Raw genomic sequence first — 25,670 nt, forward strand, 5'->3', positions numbered from 1 at the left:
AGACAGCTCCTTTATGCTTTTAACTGTTAATTTAACCCGTTCCTGACCTTTGACGAGTGGATACGTCATGGTGATCATGCGACCAGTGTCTGAAGGTACTTGCTGTTTCTGACAGCAGGGCACCGGGACTCGTCGTCGTGGACGGTTTCGCCGCCCTTCCCCCAACTTCCCTCGGCTACCACAAATGAAAGTGCCTGAAACATGGAAGTACAGCTATGATCGGTGCTGAAACACACCCAATCCCTCCCCCTTCCTTTTGTGCCACTTCCGTGCGTGCGTCTTGCAGCCATCGAGTCACTAATCCGTGGCACATATCACTGATAGGCATCCGTGCTCACTTTTGGCTTAGGACTTATTTTTTCCTGTCCATTCCCCTCCTTTTGCACCACCTCTGTACATGCATCCTGCAGCCGCTGATCAGTGACTCACCTGACGAGTCGGAATCCATGCTCGCTTTTGGCTTAAATCTTTTTTTTTTTTTTTTTTTTCCTGTCGATTTCTCCCATACCCCATCCCAACTTTGCACCACCGCCGTGCATGTGTCCTACTGCCACAGATCAGTGACGCACATGACTGATCGGCATCCGTGTTGCTTTTAGCTTAGAACTGTTTTTTTTTTTCCCCTGTCCATCTCCATGCATGCATCCTGCTGCCGTTGAGCGCTGATTAGTGGCGCACATCACTGATCGGCATCTGGGTGTTTTGTTTGTTTTTTTGTTTAGTTTTACACTTTTTTAAAATAACAAAAACAAATAAAACATAAATAAAAATAATTTAGATTAGGGACAGTAAAAATATACTGTAGTAGTTCGCTTATTACAGTAGTTTTTACTAAAATATAATCACAATTGGCATCAGACAGTTGCGGGCGTTCAGTATTCATTTTTACTGACATCCGTTTAGTAATTGTAGCTTCTGAATGTTGGTGGAAAATTGTTGTAGTATTTATACTACAGTTTATCTCTACCAATATATAGAATCATAATCTGCATCAGATGGTTGCGAGCGCTCAGTAAATTTTTTCTTTTTTGCTGAAGATCGTTTGCTAATTTTAGTATCAGAATTTTAGTGGAGAAATCTTGTAGTACTTTAGTTTTTTTTTCTACTGCATAAAATTACGTTTAGCGTAATTTACTTCTGAGCGCTCAAACTGTTTTTACTGTCGTCTGTTTAGTAAGTTTTATTTTTTTTTGCCAAATTTTTATATTCGCCTTTTTATTTTCGTCTTTTTAGTTGTAGATTCTTTTCTTCTATTCTTTGTTGTTTTTCTTCTATTCTAAATTTAATAAATTAAGAAAGAAAAAAATGTTTACACCAAACACACAACTAAATAAAATTTACACACGTAAAAAATAAAATGTCCCGCTCTTCCCAAAGACTGTATTCAGCAGATGAAGCCTAAGCCTTGCCTCTGACACTGATGGTGAGGGAAATGATGCCACCTTCCTCTACTTTTCCTCCTCCTCGTCTTCTTGCTCCCGTGAAAACGAACTACTACGCAGACGCCCCAGGACCGCAAAGGAGCCAGTGCCCACAGTTAGTGACTCCCTCTGAACCTCACCCCCCACAGAGGGAGCCACAGATTCCTGATTTTGTGGCCTGATTTGTAATCTAATTTGACACTACTGACCTCTATGGATTTGGTAAACCTCATGGTGTCCCAGACAAATTTATACGCCCAACAATTTATTGCCCAAAGCCCCACTTCATCGTATGTTAATTGGACCCCCATAGAGTAGAAATGATGACATTTTGAAGCCTTGTCCTTCACATTGGGATAGTGAAGAAGCCAGAAGTTCGGCAATATTGGAGTGTTGATGTTTTATATAACACTCCAGTGTTCTGCATGGCTATGACCTGGAAATGCTTTGATGACATTCAGAAATTCTTGCAGTTCAACAATAAGGCTGTGTGCCCACGTTACAGATTTAATGCGTTTCGCGGCGGCAAACACGTTAAAATCGCTTAGTAAGAGGTCTGGGATGTGTCCCAATGATGATCCGCATGTGATGTGCACATGCTGCGGTAATTTCTGCTGCGGATTATCATTGCGGAAAAATCCGCAGCACAACCAATTTCGAAATCGAGCCCATTGACTTGCATTGAACCGCATAATATCCGCATGTATACATGCTGATGTTATGCGGTTCAATGTGTGGATAGTACCCGGGTCTGGAGAAGAGGAGACTCTCCTCCAACCCGGGTACCATGGTACCTGCAAGTAAAAAAAAAAAAAAAAAAAAAGAATTATAAAGTAAAAAAAAAAATATATTCATAGTCACCTCTCCGGCGGCCCCCAATCTCCTCCCAACCGCGTCCTCTCTCTTCAGCATCCCACGGTGTACTGGCAGGACCTGCGGTGACGCCATTTAGTCAGCTAATGGTCACGCGACGGCTGACGTCAGCGATCAGGTGATGGTCGCGTGACCATCAGCTGACTAAATGGCGTCACCACAGGTCCTTCCAGTACACCGCGGGACGCCGAGGAGAGAGGACACTGCTGGGAGGAGACCGGGGGCTGTCGGAGAGGGGAATATAAGGTTTTTGATTTATTTTTACGTTTTAATCTTTTTTTTTTTTTTTTTTTTTTTTTTTCTTTAGATGCGGCATTTGAGGTAGAAATTTCCTCTAAGTTCTCTAAGTTGGTCACACAATATAAATCCATGCCAGTTGCATGGATTTATATTGTGTGACCAACTTGTCAAGCCCTTTTCCAAGTGATGCTCAAAATCGCTTGCATAAACGCATGTAGAACCCGCATGCCAAGGAGATGCAGAAATGCTCAGGAAATTTCTGCTTCAAATCTGCAACGTGGGCACATAGCCTAATGCACACTGTCCTCCCCAAGATGACCCCAACTTTGACTGACTTCTCAAAATTTGGCCAATCATTGATCATTTCAGTAACAAATTTATTAAGGTATACATTCCCCAAAGGGGCACCTGCATGGATGAGTCCCTAAAACACTTCAAGGGGAGGCTTAAATTCCCTGAAATACCTGTCCAGTAAGAGGGCCAGGTACGGAATAAAATTGTACTAACCTCAGGGTACACCGTTGGGGTTTATGAAGGGAATAACACCTGGATTCAACACCCTAAATTACCCCCCCTGCCCTGTGAGTGAGTGGGAAATTTGTGTGGGAATTGGTGCACCAACTTCTGGATCATGGTTATCACTTAAATAACTTCTACACCAGCATCCCACTCTTCAAATCCCTCTCTGCGCGAGCTACTGCACCATTCTGTACTGTGCGCAAAAATCAGAGAGGACTCCCTAGGATGCTGTTTGGGCAGCTGCTCAGAAAGGGTGAGAGCAGAGCCAATGCAGCGAAAACATGCTGTTGGTCAGGTATAAGGACAAGAGGGATGTCCTAGACCACCATACATGGTGATGGCAGCACCCCCACCGCTGTACGAGATTCCATTACACAGATCTACAAACCAGACTGTGTCCTGTGTTACAATAAGACCATGGAGGGAGTTGATCTCTCCGATCAAGTCCTCCAGCCCTACAGTGCCTATCGGAAAGCTAAGGTGTGGTACAAGAATCTAGCCGTGCACATTGTACAGATGGCAATGTATAACGCGTATGTACGATCACAATATGTCGGCCAGACCGGGACCTTCCTTCAGTTCCAGGAGGAAGGGATCAAGGGAACAAGGCCCTAATATTTGGAAGTCAGGAAAGAGCGGGCTCCAGTACTTCCGGAACTGAAAGTGCACGTATTGTACCAGGGCAACATTTCCGCGGTGAGGTCCCTCAAACTGCAGGGATAAGAGTGGAAAAGAAAGGACACCACTTGGCAATGCGACACTTGCTCTAAAAAACCTGGCCTGTGCATAAGACTGTTTCAAATTATACCACTCATCCATGGATTAATACATTTATTCAGATTTAGTAATAGCTGAAACCACTAAATGAAATGATGCTATATCTGTATGTGGTAAAGACTAAAACTGAGCTTTTAATAAATATACAATAAAAGAACTCGAAAAATATGTAAAACCAGTCCAGCCAGACCTAAAATGCAGACACAGTGCGACACACACACACACACACACACACACACACACACACACACACACACACACACACACACACACACACACACACACACACACACACACACACACACACGTTTTGTGGTACCTATACTTAGAAACATGAACCCACGTCTTTAAAACTGACAAACATCAAGGGAGAGCACTCCCTGACCGTATAATACACTGACGCGCCAAAGCCAAATGGTTGAGTGCAGGTAAATCAAACAACAAATAAATGAAGAAAAATAATCCCTGTCAAAAGGTGCGAGCCTAAACTACAATATTCAGATACATAACAATGAAAAAAGATTGGAACGCTCTCACCCAGTATATAGCTCAAGAAACAGATATCCAGGTCTGATGTAGCCTTTTTGACATAGTCCTAATAGCGCCATGTTCTGTCCAGGGAATCGTTTTGTGCGAGGTGGGCTGCTTCCAACATGTTTCCTCTCAAAAGGTGATCCTTCAGGGGAGTCTTACTTCTCTGGTGGGAAATCTACCCGCCATCTCTGCACTGTCACCGCTGTTCACCCTCTTATGACCTCTATGCGTATAGGTACCACAAACTTGTGTGTGTTGTTTCGCACTGTCTGCATTTTAGGTCCAGCTGGACTGGTTTTATACATTTTTTCTAGTTGGCTTTTAATAAATATACAATAAAATAAGTTTTTTAGTCTTTACCACATACAGCTATAGCATTATTTTAGATTTACTCTAATTTATTGCACGACTTGATGTACCCTACACAAATCACATATGCTGACCTGATGTACCCTACACAACTTTACATATGCCAACCTGATGCACTCTACATAACTTTTATATTCAACCACATTATAAAAGTCACATACCAGGAAAACACTAGATCAATTCCAGTATAGGGTCACTTGTGGGGCTTTTCTACTGTTTTGGCACCTCAATTGCTATGCAAGAGCGACATTGTGCCCGCAAACAATTCCATCAAAGTCTGTGCTCCAACACGTCACTCATTCTTTTGGAGCTCGGCAGTGTGCCCATACAGTAGTCTCCTACCACATATGGGATAGCATTGTACTCAGGAGAAATTGAACAACAAATTTTGGGGTCCATTTTCTCATGTTACCCTTGTGAAAGAAAAATTTGGGTCAAAAGCCACATTTTTGAAGGGAAAAGATCTATTTTTTTCATTTTCACTGCTCAATGTTTTAAAATTCTGTGAAGCACCTGAGGGTTCAAGGTGCTCACCCCACCTCTAGATTCCAAGTGGGTTCAGTTGCAGGGGCGGTTCTACTGTTTTGATTCTTCAAAGACTCTGCAATTTTGATCAAAGTCTGCGCTCCAAAACATCACTCCTTCCTTTTGGAGCAGTAGGTTTCCACCACATATGGGGTATCTATGTACTCTGGAAAAATTACACTGCAAATTTTGGGGTCCATTTTCTCCTGCTATCCTCATGAAAATGAAAAAATTGGGGGCTAAAACAACATTTTTGTGGGAAAAAGTAAAATGTTCATTTTTTTTCTCCCCACATTGCTTTAATTCTTAAACTTCTTGAATGTGGTTTTGAGCACCTTGAGGGGTGCAGTTTTTAAAATTGTGTCACTTTTGGGTATTTTCTGTCACATAGGCCGCTCACAGTCACTTCAAATGTGATGTGGTCCCTAAAATAATTGGCATTGTAAATTTTGTTGGAAAAATGAGAAATTCCTGATCAACTTTTAACCCTTTTTAACTTACAAAAAAAAAATGTTCAAAAAATTATGCTTATGCAAGATAGATGTGGTAAATGTTGTTTATTAACTATTTTGTGTTATATAACTGGTTTAAAGGCATAAAAAAAAGTTGTAAAATTGCAAAAATTTTCACCAAATTTCCAATATTTTTACAAATAAACGCAAAAATATTGTCTTAAATTTACCACCAACATATAAAGTACAATGTGTCACACAAAAAAGTCTCAGAATTAGTGAGAGTCATTGAAGCGTTCCAGAGTTATTACCTCATAAAGTGACACTGGTCAGAATTGTAAAATTTGGCCTGGTCAGGACGGTGAAACAGGCTAGGGAATGAGGGGGGTAAGGAGATAGATATCTTGTTGTATAACCCTAGATGGGAGAATTCAACTCTCTTACTTTGGTGTACAATATTTCTTTAACAATGATCTATTTTTTCTGTCTAGAAATGTCAAAACGAAATCCATAGGAATTGTAATCTGATATACGAATTCTTTATAACCAGGAATCGACCACTAGAGAAGTTAGAATAGAAACTGTTAGTTTTCCATTAGAGCCAGTTGTTTGGCCTGGTCATACAAGCTCCCATTCTTCATGTAGCAGGTCACTAGGTTAATGTGTTTGTGCGCTTGGTTTCTTATGTTTTTGCTCCACTAATTGTGAGTTTTGAACAAATGTCTTTGCTATTTATAGACCTGGACTCTTATTAACATTTAATTTGATTTGTTAATTGTGACGTTCTGAACATTGCACATTGAACCAGCTAACGTGCCCTCGCCGCTCTAAATAACACTGCATGGTGATGGAGACCAGGCTCAAGATATACAGAGTTGCTCACCATTATGCTAAGTGCCCACAAAGATTTAAAGCAGAAATTTCCTGAGCATTTTTGTCTCTCCTTGCCAGAAAAAACGCATGCGGTTTTTACATGCGTTTTTTTTAAGCGTTTTTGAGCATCAATGAATGATTTTTGGAGCTAAATTTGGTGGGACATTGCTTAAGCCCTTGGATTACCATAAGAGCTGGGTTGAGTATATTGGTTCATTTAAATGATTAAAGAATGGGTCTGTTGTATTTGAAATAAAGTGTTTTACTCTGTGTCTGTGTGTTTCTTTACTTTGTTTGGTCATGAAAAGGTCTGACACCTTGACATCACCAAACAAAAGAGCTGGGTGTCAGCTAGTCCCATTCACCCAATCTTCATTAGCATTTATATTCAGGTAATTTGTGCGACTGCTGTGAGCTGTTTTTTGTAGCCTGGGAATATGCCACTAGGCAAACATTTTCCCTGATCATAATTAACATCTCACAGCTGGTTCGTTAGCCCCTATGTCATGAGACCTATCAGCTGATTACCGGCTTTAGCCATCAGGTGATCAGTGACGTCACCGCAGTTCCTGGAAGCACACTGCGGGGCGCGAGCCCGTGCCCCGCAGTGTGCAGTGAGCCGCCGACTGGACAGCTTCGCCCAGGAGGACATCGGGGGCTGCCGGAGAGGTGAGTATGAAGGCTTATTTTTTTTATTTTTACTTTTTGATTCTTTTTTTTACACTGCTGCTGGCACGCAGGCTGGGAGAAACAGGCTTCTGCACCTCTCATCCACGCTGCTCTCGCCGTTATCAGCCAGAGCAGTGGTCGGATGAGAGGAGTAGCAGCCTCCTCTCTCGACCCGGGTACCAGCCGCAGCCCGATTCAGGCACGATTTTGCGCCTATTGATTTAAATTGAAATGCAGCAAATCCGCTTGTATAGATATTATATAGGCGGGTTTGCTGCGATTCAATGGGCGTGATTTTGCAGCAAAATCGCGCCTAAATTGGTTGTGCTGCGGTTTGTGCCGCAATGATAACCCGCAGTCTAAAAATTTCCGCATCATGTGCATAGCACATTCGGATTACCATTGCTAAGCATGGCAGACCTTTTACCAAGCGGTTTTAATGTGTTTCCACAGTGTTTTTAAATGCTGCGGAAACACATTAAAACCTCATCGTGTGCACTCAGCCTTATTGGCTCCACTTCATTTTTTTTCATAGGCTGTACAATATCTTCAGAAATAAATGGAAATGTACCAAAGTTATATCCTCAGGATTTTTTAATTAGTGGTTCAAAGTAATACAATCATAAAACATTGTTTTTCAACTTCCATGTTGCAATTTCAAAGAAAAAAACTGAATAAACAGCAATTGCAGAATAAAGGCACCCCTAATTAATAATTGGTTGCACACCCTTTGGAATTGCTGACCGCCTCCAATCGTTTCTTGTAGCTATCTATAAGCTTCTTGCACTTCTCCCACTCTTCCTTTGCAAATTGTTCAAGCTCTTGAATGTGTGCAGGGTTCTTTTTCCCAATGGCAGATTTCAGCTCACCCCAAAGATTTTCAATGGGATTGAGGTCAGGACTCATTGCTGGCCATTTTAAAATAGTCCATTTATTCTTTATCAACCATTCCTGTGTACTTTTGGATGTGTGCTTTGGGTCATTGCCTTGCTAGAGGACCCATGATCTTCAACTCAAACCAAGTTTTCTTACACTGGGTAGGACATTTCGCTCTGAAATCACTTGATAATTCTCTGATTTCATGATTCCTGTGATGCGGTCAAGGCCTCCAGTACCAGACGCAGCAAAGCCACCTCCACCATGCTTAACTGTTGGTAAGGTGTTCTTTTCCTTATAGGCTTCATTGTGCCGTCTGTAAAAAAAAAAAAAAAAAAGCCTGTTTCTTTGCATTGCCAAAAAGCTTTATTTTTGTTTCACCTGTCCACAGAACATTTTCCAAGGAGGATTGTGGTTTGTTAAGGTACTCTTTGGCAAAGATCAGTCATTCATTTTTATGTTTTCTCTAGCAATGGTTTCTTCCTTGACCTTCACCCATAAAGCTCTGCTTGGTTTAGTGTGTGGCATATGGTACTTGTAGAAACCATGTCCCCAGACTGTTCCAGGTTGGCCTTCAGGTCTTTGGATGTTTGACGTGGTGTTTTTTCCACCATTTGCACCAACCTGTTAAAACTGGAATGTCAAGGTCTTTGGTCCTTCAATATCTATATATTTGGCTTTTGAAAGCAGGGGCTAGACACAGATGATCACCTGGTGTACAGGCAGTGGTTTTGTTTTAAAACACTGGACTACTGCTAATAGGGGAGGCCGTCATCACTTTTATATATATCTAAAAGTAGGGTTATTTCTGTATACGTTTTTGTAAACGCCCTGGCACTGACTCCCAGCATTAGAGCCGGCTGTCAGTGCTGGGGGCGCAGTTACAACCGCCACTCATTGTGTACTGAGCGGTGACTAAAGCCGTGCCGGCCTGCCCCTATGACTGAAGGTCCGAGGCTGCCAGGAAGAAGTTCATTTTTTCCCGGCAGCGGGGCTTTCAGTGTCGGCGCTGGGCAGCTTTGGAACGCTATTAACCTGCAGGTCAACTCCATATCACAGGCTAATAGTTTTTTGGTTTGTTTTTTTTTACATGGCAGGATCCCTTTAAGACACCACCTATCTTAAAAAAGAAAGGTCTAGAGAGCTGGTTTACTGCTGCCTCAGAATCTAAGGTTTCTCTGCGAAACATGGAGCCTTTTATTTTTTTTTTTTGTATTTTTTTTTTTTTTTCTTGCTGACATTTATTAAGTGGTTTTTAGGGTGAGCAGTTCTCTTCTGTATGAATTACTGGGTAATTGCATCCTCTAGAAGTTTTCCTATCTGAGTCATTTTAGTAATAGCATTTAGAAGAGAAATAGTTGATAAAATGTATTACTCTTTAGCGATATTAATATATCAGTTTTATAGATTTTTTTCCTACTTGTTGTTTTTCTCATCTGAAAGGAAACTTGACCTTTTATGGCAGGAATATTGGCAAATGCTTGATAATGATGCTTAGACTACCGTCAGCTTGTCAGTCATAACGCGTTTTCAAAAAAAGCATACCAGTCAAAAATTTGGTTTCTATAGCAACCTTCATGCCTTTATTTGCTGTGCAAGAAGTTTGATATCTTCATGAGCAGTTCTGGTTCTTGTCGGCGGTGTACGGTGCCCTTTTCAAGTGCCAAGTCATTGAGCTTTGTTGTCTTCGCCCTCAATTTATTGCAGCTTCATTATATTCCATCTGAAAACTTCATAAATAAGATGTGGTATTCATGCAAAAGATCAACTTCTATGTGTGGATGTATGTGTCTGTGTAGTATATGGTATATATTTTTTTTATGGATTGCAGATTGAATAGTTTGAGGATAGAAATGTGACCAGTGGAAAAAGCCTAGATTTGACAAGTTAGCTATATGGTAGGCTCGCTAACTATGAGCAGATGTGAGCGATGCTGCCATTTATTTTATTTTGCTCAGATGTTAATGCTTATGTAGTGTGCGTGGCTGGCATGATGGCAGAGTGGTTCGTTTTCTGTGATGAATCGCCCGTGTTCCGCACTTTATTTAGGCGACCCATGAGCTAATTGCCCACTGTACACTTGGGATTTTGAGCTACTTTCCGTAGTTTATAGAATTTATTATAATTATATTATTTGAAGAATTGTCCAATGATGATTTATAACGGTTTCATCATTCACAGAGTGCACAGCGGCCACTGTAAGGCACCCAACTAAGTCTTTGAAGACCAGCTATAAATGGGGTATTCTGATTCTTGTCCAGCGCAGGGCCAAAAGTATTATTTTTCATGAACCCTTAGAAAGTCAAACCACTAACATGGCACATGTTTCTTTTTGATGAAGGACAGTAGTTTGTGTCTTGGCAGCAAGGCACCTGTGGGGAGGAAGAATACAAGTCAGCGTTAGTTTGCCATGGTGTTCTCATGGGGTCAGGGACACATGGTTCTCCATGAAATACTCGTGCAGATGGATGATACTAACAACTCTTTTCTTGTGTCGTGTTTCTACTCCATATGTTTTTATTGTAAAAAAATGCACTTATAATTTCTCATGCCGTAACTGGCTCTAAAAAATGAAAAGGATAAAGTAAAGACTGAACCTTAAACTGAATTTAAAGCTGCAATATAAACCCTGAGGTGAAGTTCCCACAATGAGTATATAATCTATGTGTATTTTTGCTGTGCAAAAAAGTTAGTTCCAGTAAATCTGATGAAATTTATAGAAATCTCATGCCCAATTATGCTTTTTTTCCTTTTTACACTGTGTATACTGACCCACAGAATGTTTGACATCCGTAACGTCAATTTCTTTGCGACTGCGTTCTTTTATGTGCAGATTTTTTCCATAGAATTGCATTAAATGCAGAAAATCCGCAAGTAAAAAATGCATGTAATACACACATTGATTAATAAAATTTTGTTAAAGCCAGACACCATGAAGTATCAAAAACAAAGCTATTTAAAAAAAAACAAAACAAAAAACATGACCTCCTAAAAGGAGACACAACCAGCCACTTCAAAAAACACGCTAAAAACATATTAAATAATTCAATTAAAAAATATGCAAGTAACCTGATATACTTGCCCAGCCGACATCTCCGCATCCTGCTCCATTGATTGACAGGTCTCTGTGTACATAGGGAGAGGACCTGTCAATCAACTAGAGTGGCTTAGCCCCTCCCCAATCAAACTGGTCCATGCAGTCTCTAACGTCTTTCTCTAGAGTCTCATTTCACTCTATGGTCTCCAGCCGACTTTTCAAACTTTTTTTTCTCTGAAATGCCGTAGCTTGTCCGAGGAAAACATATTTGTCTGCAACCTCGGAGCTAAGCTATGAATCATGCTTCCCATGGTTCTGTCAGCAGAAATCTGATAAGATTTATAAGAATATTCTGAAAGGTATTCACGGGCATCTTTAAAGGAACGCTTTAGTTCTATAGGCTAGTAATGTACCTTGGTTTGAATAAGAAATGTCGTCATGGATAAGATAATATCATTTAGATGCAAGCTGTAAATTTCTAGGCTTATTGGCTTCTAGCCCTGTTTGATCTGACGAGGTTGTGTGAAAAACTACAGGATGTAATTAACACTTTTACTGCTCTGACAGTTTTTCAACTTTTGATATACTTAAATTAATCTTAAAAAACAGGTTTCACTTATCTTGCACTCACATAACCTTAAAGAGGTTGACCACTACTTTAGCACTGATGACCTATTCTTAGGATAGGCCATCAGTGTCTGGTCGTGGTCCGATTCCCTGCACCACCCCGAGCAGCTGTTACCGGTGTCGGCGGCCGTAAGTACTCGCTTGCGGAGCTGCTCCATCTTCTGATAGTGGCTGCCCCAGGGTACTACACTTCCGCATCCTATTGATTTGAATAGGAGGGAGATGTTCAGTACCAAGCTTCGCCCTCTATCAGAAGACTGAGCAGCTCGGCAAGTGACTACTTCTGGGCGCCGACACAGATAGCAGCTGCTCGGCAGGGGTGCCGGGAGTAGTCAGACATTGACCTACCTCAAGGACATGTCATCAGTGCTAAAGTAGTGGACAGCCTCTTTAAGTAGACAGTTGGCATATTGTAAAAAATGCTGGTGAGGAGAAGGGAGCCGAGGCCGACCTTTTGAGCACACAGATTTTGTTGTATATTTTTCAAATTAAAATGTATTATGAGGCAAAATCAGATCACAGCGAAGTAGGAAATTTGAAGCATGTAATTTTTTTTTTTTTTTTAAATCTTTGGGGTTCTTCTAATTGATAATCTGGCCCTAGACTGAGGCACTGCGTCATTTCTACAGCTGCCAACAGAACTCTAAAGGCTCACACCGGTTGGATAAACAGTGAATTTTCTACGAAGAAAAATTCACTGCATATTACAATAGCATCAATGAGCTTGTACGAAAGTATCAAAAGTTAAAAAATGGCTTACTTTAAACCTTACATCTTACAGAGCCATTAGGCCGCGGGCTCACAATTCATAATAGCAGCGTTTTGGACACAGCTCACCTGCGCTGCGTCCAAAACGCTGTGTTCTACAATAGAAGCACAGTGGATGGGATTTTTATAAATCCCATGCCCACTGCTTCTATTTGACGCCGTGTAAACTCACCCGAGGCTTGGGTTTGCGAGCAGCAGCATGTTAGTTTCTGTTGCAGAGACGCGAAAATACGCTGCGTCCAAAGCACCGCTATAGCCTGATCGTGGGCACATAGTCTTAGAGGGGTATTCACATGGTTAAAGTGATAGATATCTTAGCTATATGAATGTTGCGGCTCCTTGACTGGTCATGAGAATGAGGCGGCACATTATATGTTTAGTATTCTGTTCCCTTCACCAGTTTTGCTCCTGTGCAACAAGCCTAATGAAGTGAAAGGGGTTGGTTGAAGTTCCCTGCACAGCCAGGTGGCTGGAACGGAGTCGTGCACAAGACCATCTTTACACTGACTAAATTCTCGGGATCGGTAGGGTCTGAGAGGTGGCACCTTCAAAAATCTTGGTGGTTAATATATTCTAACAATTATTTCATTACTTAAAGATAAAGTTTGGGCAAAATTGCTTTTCCCTAATACCTTCTAATTCTGTAATATACATTACATGAAAACCAAAGAAATGATCCAGAGAATAAGTTGGTGTATATATGCAGTGTGTAGGAGCATGTTCACACTGTGGCCATCTCGGACACAACACAAGAAAAAAACAAAGTGAGCATATACCTTGTAGAAAGTAAATAGTAATCGTACATGTAAATAACACAGGGTACTTGGTTAACACTATTTTGATAAAAAAAAAAGCATAAGTCATCCCACCGTGACAAGGTGTACCCAATTAGGATGGTCCCATCTCTAGTATAAAAACCTCACCTTGTGCCAACCGACCTCCGTATAAATAAGAGCAAGATAGGGGCCCAACTGTTCAGACACCGGCCCATGGGAAGCTACATGGATGAAATGCCTAGCACAAAAAGGGGGAGCCTCGCCCCTGTTTGTACAAAGTTCAAGAAACTACTGCAAAACCAAAGAAATAAGCTGGAGCATAACAGGGGAGAGTCTCTCCCTTTTTTGAGCTAGGCATTTATATAGTTTCCCATGGGCAGGTGTCTGGGCCTGTATCCTGCTGTGCCCTTATCTATTCTGAGGACTGTTTACACAAGGTGAGGTTTTAATACCAGAGACCAGAGATACGACAATCAATCGGATACACCTTGTCGCAGTGGGATGGCTATCACGCTTCTTTGGCTTTGCCGACTCCCACTGTATGGTGAAGTGCTGCTTTTCAAATGCAAGTCGAAGGCTATGTGCCCACGATGCTGAAATGCTCTGGATTTTTCCTGAGCGTTTCTGCATCTCCTTGGCAGAAAAAACGCATGCGGATTTTACATGCGGATTGTACATGCGTTTTCCTGCCAGGGACATGCGGAAGTGACGCGTTCTTCACATGCATTTCTGCATGCGGGTTGTCAAGCGCTTTCCAAGCGATTTTAGCATGACTTGGAAAGTGCTTGTCAACTCGGTCACACTATATAAATCCATGCAAACGGCATGGATTTATATAGTGTGACCCCAAAGAATGTTAAAAAATAAATATTATACTTACCTTCTGATGGCCCCTGGAGTCTTTATCCAATGCGTCTCGGCTTGCCGGCAGCTCGCGGTACACTGAAGGACCTGCCGACATCCGCGGTCGCGTGACCCGTCACATGACTAAATGATGTCAGCGCAGGTCCTTCAGTCCACCGCGATCTGCCAGTAAGCCAGGACAAAGACACCGGAGGCCATCAGAAGGTAAGTATAATATTTATTTTTTTATTTTATTCTTTTTTTTTTTTTTTACAGTTTCTATGGTACCCGGGTCCGGAGGAGAGTCTCCTGTCCTCCAGACCCGGGGACCATCCGCACATTGAAACGCATGGAATGCGCATGTACAGATCCAGTGATGCGGATTCCATGCGTTCCAATGCAAGTCAATGGCAGCGAAAACGCAGCACTTCCGCAAAATAATTGGTTGTGCTGCATTTTTTCCCACAATGATAATCCGCAGCGGAAATTTCCACAGCATGTGCACAGCACATGCGGATTATCATTGGGGAACATGGCAGGCCTTCTGCCATGCTTTTCTGCAGCGGAATTGCTGCTGCGGAAACGCTTAAAAAAACGCATCTTGGTCCTAAAACTCAAAACAAAAATGCATAGTTATATATTGTGAAAGCAATATCGGGTCCACACACATGTCCCTGTGTGATCCGGCTAGTTTGATTTCAAGTCGCTTGTTGCTGACCATACAGTGCTATGGTGTCTTCACACCTGCTGTGTAAATTCCTGGGCCACATGTCTCCATGATGGTGTATGAAAGCTCTCCTTTTTGCTGGGATCTCCAAATGAAATGTCATCTGTTTCCGACGGAATGGCAGCTTATGTTACATGCCTGTATTTGGTTAGCTGTGGCCTTTATGTTTATATATGCCTTTTGTTATTGCTGACGGAAATAGATCTATATTAACAGCCATTGTCATAAATGTTGGAGACTTTCAAGACTGCCTTGAGGAATGACTTTTAGTCGGCACCTGTTAGAGAAACATCGTGTATATATGTATATATACACACATAGATATATATATCTATCCATGCAAAAATGGAGGCAGCACACAGTAGAATAAAGTGATAAGGTTTAATAGCCCATATTATCACTTTATTCTACTGTGTGCTGCCTCCATTTTTGCATGGATATCTAAAGGACTGGTATGTACCTGGGGGGCTTTTTTTGCACCAAAAATTCTTCTTGTGCGGTTTCCTATTTTATATATATATATATATATATATATATATATATATATATATATATATATATATATATATATATATATATATATATATATATATATATATATATATATATATATATATATATATATATACACACACACATTTATTTTTCTTTTTTAAATGCAAATAGAATAGAAATAATTTGTTCTGATAACATTGCTACCGCCGCTATTGAGCTGAGTTTTATACAGCCCTGTTCTTTAGAATAAGCAAGAACAACCCCAGAGGTGGTATTAGGCAGCGGAACGTGTGGTATACATTGAAGGAAAGGGCTCTGTGTTGGCTACGGTATACAATGGCCTTATTTATGATGCTAATTCTTGGGCAGAGCTATGAGACATCGCACCATTGTTACAAGAGAAGTGGATTACATTGCTGATAATGAAATTAATAGTTTGTCCAGAATGCATGCTTACATTAGCTTGCGGTTGGCACCGTTTTCCACTCTCCCCTCTGGCTAGTAGATGGGGTCCCGGCACTAACTTTTTGATATTTGTTCCAATAAACCTTTTGGAAAGTTAGCATCCCATTAAAATGATGATGAAGGTTCTTGATTTAGTTTGATAATACACTTCTGTGTAGAGAAGGATTACTTAAAGGGGTTCTCTCATCAAAAATGGCTCCTTTCAAAATCCGGCCCTAAGGTGCCGATTCCCAGCTCATCTGGTGTTAAGGGGAGAGTCATGACCTGCTAGGCACTGTCCGGGCAGCAGCCATTGCAGAGGAGATGTAGTATTGCATCATGATGTACAGCCATCCTTGTGGTGACATTGCAGCTCACGGTCTCCAGAACTGGATCCCACTAGGTTTTGGCTCAAAGTGGGTTTTCCCAGGCAGGTTACCAACCCAAGTGGGTCATTTGGACAAACATCATGTTCATGAGAGAGTACATTTTAATAATGAAATTGTTATTTTTATATATAATATTTTGTGCTTATCCATTAATAATAGTGAACACAAATGTATGGACCGTTTATAACCAACCCATCTTAAAGCTGCGGAAGTGGCAAGTGTGTGTGTGTGTGTGTGTGTGTGTGTGTGTGGCTTTTGCGATTAGAAGTAAGCCTCTTACATGGTAAGACTTAGAACTTGTTTTCTGGTACTGAAAATAGTGTATACCACATCCCAGGAGTACAGATACAGCCTACAGCTTTATGACACATCTTGTATTTTCTACCAATATCCTTTATAAGTTTCCATTATGGATGTTAATGGCTATTACAGTGCATTAAAAAACTCATCTAAAGAAATGTGTAGACCTTCCTATAGGCCATTGTCTTAATAACCATGCGCTGTAAGCTAAATTACAACCCTGCGGGTGCCCTGCATTATGTGATCAGCAACTATATCACAGTTATTACTGCTGCCTGCACAAATCTATCTCCAGTCTTAGAGCTGGCAATGATACGACCAAAGACGCCAATAGCAGAATAGTATACGGGATACTCTACAAATGTCTAGTGGGTGCAGATCCCTCCTGGAGACCTGCTCCTATCTCCAGGAGGAGGCCCTGTGCACCGTGTATCTCCTGGAGATACAGGTGCTCAGTATTCTCATCCATTTGCACGGATTCTCCCATTTTCACTACGGAGACCCGTTCTTTACACATGTGGGAATTGCATATTCCTTAAATTTCTAGTATAGTTTGTTGACTCTTCATAAATGTATGAGATCGCAATACCCTTTCACCAGCAGCGGCCAGCAGTACTGGCGGTTTGATGTGACTGCCTGCTTCAATCTCAAATGAGATTTATATATATGAATGGCAAGAACAAATAAATACATTTTGGAGCAAATCAAGCCAGACACCTCAATCGAAGCAAGGATCACCAAGCAACGAATTTCCTACTTGAGACACATCATACGAAGCGAGCAATCACTGGAGAAGGACATCATGGTCGGAAGAATAGACAGAACAAGGCGAAGAGGGAGACCAGCAACCCGATGGCTTCATACTATCAAGATAACCGCGGAGAAGACCATGGTGGTCCTATCTAGGCTTGCACAAGATCAATCTTCCTACAGATCGTTCATCCATCAACTCGCCATGGCTCGAGATCGAGTTGAAGGCCATTTTAAAAAAAAAAAAGCGTCCGCCACAAAATGGCCATAGAGCCAGACAAAGCCTACAGTGTAATCAATAGCATCAATATGCTCTCTGCCCAGGAAAGCTATAGGGGATTGCCATCATGTCTACCAGCACAAGGTGACAATGCTGGATAATAGCGACACCTAACAAATGCGCACAGTGCTGAAAATAACACTTCTAGATAAGTCCTTGGCCTCTTGAGGATGGAAATGCTTTTGTCTGACATAGTGCACTTCTAGGGTTTCTGTTGGGTTCTGGCTTAGGATTGATGCTGAGGGAAATGGGCAAAAGGGAGGCTGTTCTTTGATCACTTCTTTCTTTTTCGAGCCTGATATGGCAAAATAAAAGCAAAAAAAAGAGCTTGATTCTGGTTTTGTCCAATGATTCTGCCCTAACCTGATCCCGGATACAAACAACAACAGAATATAAAATTCAATCTGGAATGAGAGGTTGCTATGGGCAACACTTATGCTTCTTTTTTGCAATTTTATTTCACAGAAAGTTGCAACAATTTCAAATATGCTTAGTTCATCAAGGATTAAATGGCAATTAATTTCTATTCCTTTAATGTTTTGACTTAAGCCTGGTAGGCTCCAGGACTAAACCATAGGGTACATTTTCTTGGGATGGACATGTTAAACTAAACACATGAACACTCCTGTTTTCACTTACATGTGGGGGATGTTATTTGCTCCATGCATATTTTTTTTTTTATAGAAGCCTTGCCAGGTGAACCCAGGCCTTCCAGATCCTTTTCATTTCTGGCCTACATCTGGATGAGAGGCTGAGTAGTCAGATTGGCCTATAATGTTTGGTCTCCCATTACATGCACTAGAAGTATTCCTTATATATTTCTCAATTCCCACCTAGATTTTTTTTCTGCAGCACATAGATGATTTTGTGACGCAGGGCCCCCTTTTAGCTACTGCACTAAATACCAGGTGGTTATTCTCTGTGAATAAAGCCACGTTTCTTTGGTACAATCTTCCGTTTCCATCCTGTAACCTTAGACACTGTGGTCACAAAAAAAGGTGCTTCTCTTTGCTGTGTTACACTTGGACAGAGTATTCAGCAATTAATAACCTAGAAATACATGGATAATTTTTTTGCAAAGGGATATAATCTAGCCTAGCAAATCCCCTGGATGTTAGCATTGCCAGGCAGAGATTAAGCAGTTGTTTGGCCGCGGCTGGTGTGACATCAGGACAGATGCTTTTAATTATTGCTAGATTTAGTTTGCAGATTTATCACAGGGTTAGGCTTTTAGCCTAAAGCCTGGGCTTCTTAGTTTGTATCTACTATGCTCAAAAGAAAAAAAAAAAATCAAGGAAACTGAAGGTGATGACGTACATAACCATTCACACCCTGTTCAGTCACTTTGTGAACTCTAGTACTTGACATCTTATTTTAGGTCAAAATTGCTGAAAACAATGGAAAGCTGGTACTGTAGCTGTCCCTGCAAAATGGCCTACAGCTGTCCTAGGTTTCTGCAAAGCCAGACTATAGCCTGACTCCCTCTTCAGCGTAAGGTTGGTTTCCATGTCCGACATTGACTGTCTGAGTGCGAATAACAGTGTCCGCATCGGCCACAGGTCTCCTGCCCAAACTCCACAGCCTGATAAGTTCCGGTCAATAGATCCATGGTTTGCACAGGCATTGCTGTCCGTACTCTGACCGTGAACGTCCGATGTGGAAAACATGTCTAACACAGTAATTTCTCCATTTAGTTTTTTTTGTCTTGGATGCATATACAGGTGCATCTCACTAAATTAGAATATCATCAAAAAGTTAATTTATTTCAGTTCTTCAATACAAAAAGTGAAACTCATATATTATATAGAGTCATTACAAACAGAGTGATCTATTTCAAGTGTTTATTTCTGTTAATGTTGATGATTATGGCTTACAGCCAATGAAAACACAAAAGTCATTATCTCAGTAAATTAAAATAATTAACAAAAAACACCTGCAAAGGCTTCCTAAGCGTTTAACCCCTTTACAGACTGTGCCGTATTTGTACGCAACAGGCTGTAACCCCCGGTTCAGTGAGGGCTCTGGCGCTCATAGCACAGGACCATTTCTGCTACACAGAGGTGATCCGCTGATCACCTCTATGTAGCTGAGGCGATCAGACAAGTGCTGCTTCTAGTCTCTTATGGAGACTATAGAAGCAAGCAAAAAGTGAAAAAAGAAAACTTTTTTTAAAAAAAATAAAGTTTAAATCACCCCCCTTTCGCCCCATTCAAAATAAAATAATAATAAAAAACCCCACATACACATATTTGGTATCGCCGCGTTCAGAATCGTCCGATCTATCAATATAAAAAAAAAAATAATTAATCCGATTGGTAAACAGCGGAACGAGAAATTCTAAACGCCAGAATTACGTTTTTTGGTCGCCGCAACATTGCAATAAAATGCAATAATGTCTGATCGAAACATTGGATCTACTCCAAAATGGTATCAATAAAAACTTCAGCTCGGAGTGCAAAAAACAAGCCCTCACCCAGCCCCAGATCCCGAAAAATGGAGACACTACGGGTCATGGAAATAAATAAAGAACCTGTACATGTTTGGTGTCTACGAACTCGTAATGACCTGGAGAATAATAATGGCAGGTCAGTTTTAGCATTCAGTGAACGTGTTAAAAAAAAAAAAATTAACAAAAAAAATCTGTGGTATTGCACTTTTTTTGCAATTTCACCGCACTTGGAATTTTTTTCCCATACACGATATGGTAAAACCAGTAATGTCGTTCAAAAGTAAAACTCGTCCCGCAAAAAATAAGCCCTCACACGGCCATATTGACCAAAAAATAAAAACGCTATGACTCTAGGAACAAGGAGAGCAAAAAACGAAAATGCAAAAAACTGAAAATCCCAGGGTTGCGAAGGGGTTAAAAAGGTCCCTTAGTCTGTTTCAGTAGGCTCCACAATCATGGGGAAGACTGCTGACTTGACAGATGTCCCAGAGTTCCAATTTTCATTTGGAAACCAAGGTCCCAGAGTCAGGAGGAAGAGTGTAGAGGCCACAATCCAAGCTGCTTGAGGTCTAGTGTGAAGTTTCCACAATCAGTGATGGTTTGGGGAGCCATGTCATCTGCTGGTGTAGGTCCACTGTGTTTTATCCAGTCCAAAGTCAGCGCAGCCGTCTACCAGGAAATTTTAGAGCACTTCATGCTTCCCTCTGCCGACAAGCTTTTTGGAGATGGAAATTTCATTCTCCAGCAGGACTTAGCACCTGTCCACACTGCCAAAAGTACCAATACCTGGTTTAAAAACAACAGTATCACTGTGCTTGATTGGCAGCAAACTCGCCTGACCTTAACCCCATAGAGAATCTAAGGGGTATTGTCAAGAGGAAGATGAGAGACACCAGACCCAACAATGCAGACGAGCTGAAGGCCGCTATCAAAGCAACCTGGGCTTCCATAACACCTCAGCAGTGCCACAGGCTGATCACCTCCATGCCACGCCGCATTGATGCAGTAATTGATGCAAAAGGAGCCCCGACCAATTATTGAGTGCATTTACTGAACATACATTTCAGTAGGCCAACATTTCGGATTTTAAAAACATTTTCCAAGCTGTTATAAAGTATTCTAATTTACTGGTACGTGTGCACTGGGTTACAAAATCCATATTCGCATGCATTGGATGAAACATTTTTGTGGATTTGGTGAGAATCTGTACCAAACTCCACATATCCAATCCAGAAATTGTGACTTGGGCCTGATTTATCATTTTAGCCAGTGCTTTAAATAACGAAATGGGAATCAGTGAGGCTAAACTGCAATACCAGACATAACCTGTGGAGATAGGGGAGCGCAATGTCGAAGAGGATTAAAAAGGTTGCCTTTTTTTTTTCTCCTAAATTTTTTAAAATTTGTTAGGAGAAAAACTCATGATGTTAGTTTTCATTTCTTCTATGTAATTTAAATTTTTATTTTAGATACAGCCGTCGGGTTGTGTTTTCTTATGGACGGTCGTTCTGTTACAGTGGATACAGAGCACCCTGTTTGGACTGCAATCTGTGGAGCTATTTTTATAATAATGTAGAATCCATGAGATTAATTAGCATTTTACCTTACCATTATGCTGTTGGCGCTGATGCATATATAAGCCGTACTTACCGTCTTGGCCATTTAGACCTTCCCTATAAGTGTTCTCATGAATACAGCAGTGTATACCGTTCCTGACACTCCTCCAAACACTTCTCAGGGTTAACCGTTTTTTATGGCAACCTGCAGAACCGGATTGCCAAGGTTATGTATAGAGCACATGCATCCATCTGAGGAGAGGGAAATCTTACTTCCCCCGTATAAATACTGTCTGAAATATATTAAGCTATTGTACATAGCAGGGGATGTTCTGGTGCAGTAATGCATTGTTCTTGTCCTCCAGTCACTTATAATCCATTGTCTTCCGTTTTGTATAGATATAATGGGCTGTATTAAGAGCAAGGAGGACAAAGGTCCATCAATAAAGTACAGATCGGAACCCAAACAAGAACCGATTACCCAATATGGCGGTGACCCAACACAAGTTGCACAGTCGCCAGCTGCTAAAGGACCACCCACAAACTTCAACAGTCATTCCATGACACCGTTTGGAGGGTCTTCTGGAATTACTCCCTTTGGAGGGGCTACTTCACTATTTTCACCAGTGCCAGTTTCTTACCCCGGCGGGTTGACCGGTAAGTTTTTGAAGGATTTTTTGTTTGTTTTTTTCATAAAACATAGGCTGAAGTCACTCACAGGTTTGCTGTTTTTTAACACCATTTGGTCCAAAATTACTGAGGCCAGATATAACTTTAACTTGTAAAGCATATCATTGAAAAATCTACACACACACACGAATTTGTTTGTCTTTTTTTTCCCATTACAGCATTATCTGGTTTTGTCATTAGAACATTGGAAAAAACATGTTTTATATTTTAGAAATGAATGTAAAACAAAAATGCCATACAACAGGATTGTAGAAAACAGTTTCATGCCTGAAAACACAACTTAAAAAGGTGATCCAGGAATTTTTTCTTTATATCACTTTGTGCCTAAAAACAAACAGGCAAGGCTAACTACCTATTCTATCCGGCTCAGAGCGGTCACCGACCACACCTGTCGGCGAATCAGCTGCTCCATGTCAACAGAGCAGCTTTTTTTCTTCTGGGCTGCTGTGTTGATGGTTGCTGGGTGTGACTGCCAACTTTATGCTAATTGACGGCTGGCTTCCCGCAGTTAGGTGGCAGGGAGCCGGCTGTCAATTAGCATGACTTCGGCAGTCACTCCCCTTCCGCAGAGATGGAAAAATAAGCCACTTCTCTATCAGCAGAAGCTGCTAAATCGCCAGCAGGAGCGGTATGTGCCGGCAGAGACCTGCGCCTTGCACAACTGGCAGGTAGTTAGCAACTACCTGCCTGCTGTTGGGCACATTGTGTTAAAAAAAAGGCCCAGATAGCCCCTTTAAAGGACTAGTCCTGCTTGGCTTACTTCCACATTGAGAGGTGAGCGGAGCTGGTGACATCACCTCTTTTAATACTTCACCCCTCATTGTGGAAGTTAGCAGTAATAACAATGTGTGCTTCAAGCCTGAAAAACACTTGAAAATCATGGGGTAGATTCATTTATACTGGCATTATACACACCTGTCTTAACGAAAAGCTTGCTGGATTACAGTGCGCCGAATTGAGAGTTGCACACCACTTATGAATCTGGCGCATATTCTCAGTGGTGTGCCAGAAAGGGAGTAGCGTTTATTGCGTTAAAAACGCCAATAATTTTGCTAAATTTCATGGGCAGGCACAGCCACCCCTGGGCTCCTCCCCAGTTCCGCTCATTTTAGCAAAGCAGCTTCAGAATGTCGTGAAAACACAAACGGTCACACAATTTTTGCGCAACTCCTTATTGCACAAAAATGTTGCAACTTTTAATAGCGAAGCGTTTTTAGTGTTCAGGTTGTCATTTGTTTTTCAACAAGGTTGGACTTGAAAAGTGTTAGAGGAAATCCCATATTTATAAGGTTTATTGCTGTTGTAACTTACTGGGTGTAGTGGTGACTTTATCAGACATTTATTTTTGCGAGGACTTTCAAGAAGTTTTATGATTGTCATAAAACAATAAGTAAGTATCCATTCCCAGAGATGACGATCGTACAGCTTACCTAATGATATTTTAGACTCTAAGGATCAGAACGGGCTTAGCTGTCTTTAGTATGCTTTTTAATATAAGCGGTATACTTTAATTTTTTTTTTTTTTTTTTTCTTTTTTTAGACTACTAACGTGATTTGTGCTGCATTTTATGCACACGATTGAGAGATTTTATTATTTTTATATATCGGTACATGTATTTAAAGGGGTTCCCCGGGATTACATAAATGTATTTATTTATAATGACATTTCCTTCAGTTATTTTATTTTTAATTAGCAAATCACAATCGTTTTATCTAGAGAAGTAACCAATACAGAATTAAAGTGGTTGTCCTATTATTATACTGACAGAAGCCTGTGAGCATGTGCAGTAGGAAGCTTCTTTGCCATGACCTGGAAATACTTGTAGTAGTATTCAGAAAGACAGGACATAGAGGTGTGAGCCGCCTCTTCTTACCTCAGCAGCCATGGTATCTCCAGTCCTGGATCAGATAGATAAGGTGGCTAGCAGTGTGAGCAGCCTCTTCTTACCTCTGCACTCTTGGTATCTCCAGTATTAGATCAGATAGACAAGGTTTCTAGCAGTGTGAGCAGCCTCTTCTTACCTCTGCACCTTTAGTATCTCCAATATTAGATCAGATAGACAAGGTGGCTAGCAGTGTGAGCAGCCTCCTCTTACCTCTGCACTTCTGGTATCTCCAGTAGTATTGGAGCAAGTTCCTACATGTGAAGGAAGGAAGCAGAGCTTTCCTACTGCATATGCTCACAGGCACTTGGCCTAACATTCCAGGACAGGTTTCTGTGAGAGAAACAAGCAGCAGCCATTTTAATTGCATGGTGATTACCTTCCTAAACAAAATGATTGTGATTTGCTAAATAAATGTATTTAGGAATTTTATACTGACCTTTTCTTTTTAGTTTTTTCTATTCCCGGAGAACGCCTTTAATAATGTGTCATCTAAAAGTTGGTTGCCATAAAATAGACTTTTTTCTCTTTGTGTTGTCATATTCTACCATTTTTTTTGTCAGCCCTATTAGAGTGCATGTTATCACTGGCGGAGCTAATCGCTGTAAGCCAAGCCTAAACCTGCATCATAAACATACATTGGGTTGAGGTGAACCAGGACTATCTTTACAGAAGCAAGAAGAGAGTAGGACATAGGAGAACTTGTTTCCCAGTTTTGTGCTGCATGTCTGGTGACAATACCGCGTGTTTAGGCTGATTAAAAGGTAGCTATTATGTATTCCTGAAAGGCTATTAGAAGCCATCATGTGAAAGCTAAGAAATAACGAGAAGTCAGAACGTCTTCTCTTTGCTTCAGCTCCTTCAGAAGGAAACGCATTCAGTAGATGGCCCTGCCCCTCACATCTCCTCATTCTTCCTGGTGTTTGTGTATAACCATTGTAATTTTCCGCTGTCATATCCTGTACTGATCCATCAGCTTTGTAGAACATCATCTTCATAGACTCACACCTACGGTCTTTGTTTCCACCCACTTTCAGTTGCTTAGCAGTATGAGCAGCGGTGGGGAGCACAGAAGTGGCCACTGCAAAATTCGATCTCCTATTTCATTGTTTTTTTTGCTTTACATGATACAGCACCCGTACAAATTAATGGGCCTTCCATGTAATGCACACGGGAGATGGATCAGTCAGAGGAAGAACCAGTTTTTGTACTGCTCATTACCCTATCAAATAAATAGAGGGTAATTTGAAGATGGGTTGAATATAGCAGACTACCATTTTTAATACAAAGATCAGAATATCAAGCAAAAAAACTGGATTGTTACAGTTAAAAAGTATTAAGATATTGTGTATAAACCTAACAACTATAAAATACTGCGCATTGAGTGCATTCAGTTTAAACAGGTTGTCCAATACCTATCTTTAAGCCCTAAGCACTTTTGTAATTAGCTTTATTATTAAATTGCTTACACTTCTCCCAATTCTGCTATTTTACTATGTATTTTTTTTTCTTTTATTCCTGTGATGTG

At 41.0% G+C, this 25,670-nt stretch overlaps 1 protein-coding gene and 1 long non-coding RNA gene across 2 annotated transcripts in view; one reads left to right on the top strand and one right to left on the bottom strand.

The window, feature by feature from the left end:
* The window catches only part of YES1 (YES proto-oncogene 1, Src family tyrosine kinase), a 66,813-nt gene that overhangs the window by 24,194 nt on the left and 16,949 nt on the right, over positions 1–25,670 (top strand). The window contains exon 2 of the mRNA XM_073679128.1: positions 21,969–22,226. Within this exon, the coding sequence (XP_073535229.1) occupies positions 21,974–22,226 (253 nt within the window). The 5' untranslated portion in view covers positions 21,969–21,973. The remainder of the gene's footprint in view (positions 1–21,968; positions 22,227–25,670) is intronic.
* LOC141265707 (uncharacterized) overlaps positions 7,844–25,670 on the bottom strand; it is a 179,109-nt gene continuing 161,282 nt past the window's right edge. The window contains exon 4 of the long non-coding RNA XR_012320148.1: positions 7,844–10,500. This is a non-coding gene — a long non-coding RNA (uncharacterized lncRNA). The remainder of the gene's footprint in view (positions 10,501–25,670) is intronic.

This window comes from Phyllobates terribilis, unplaced genomic scaffold, assembly GCF_046119375.1.
Source record: "Phyllobates terribilis strain yellow unplaced genomic scaffold, ASM4611937v1 Scaffold_4__5_contigs__length_816908805, whole genome shotgun sequence".
In the NCBI taxonomy this organism is placed as follows: Eukaryota; Metazoa; Chordata; class Amphibia; order Anura; family Dendrobatidae; genus Phyllobates; species Phyllobates terribilis.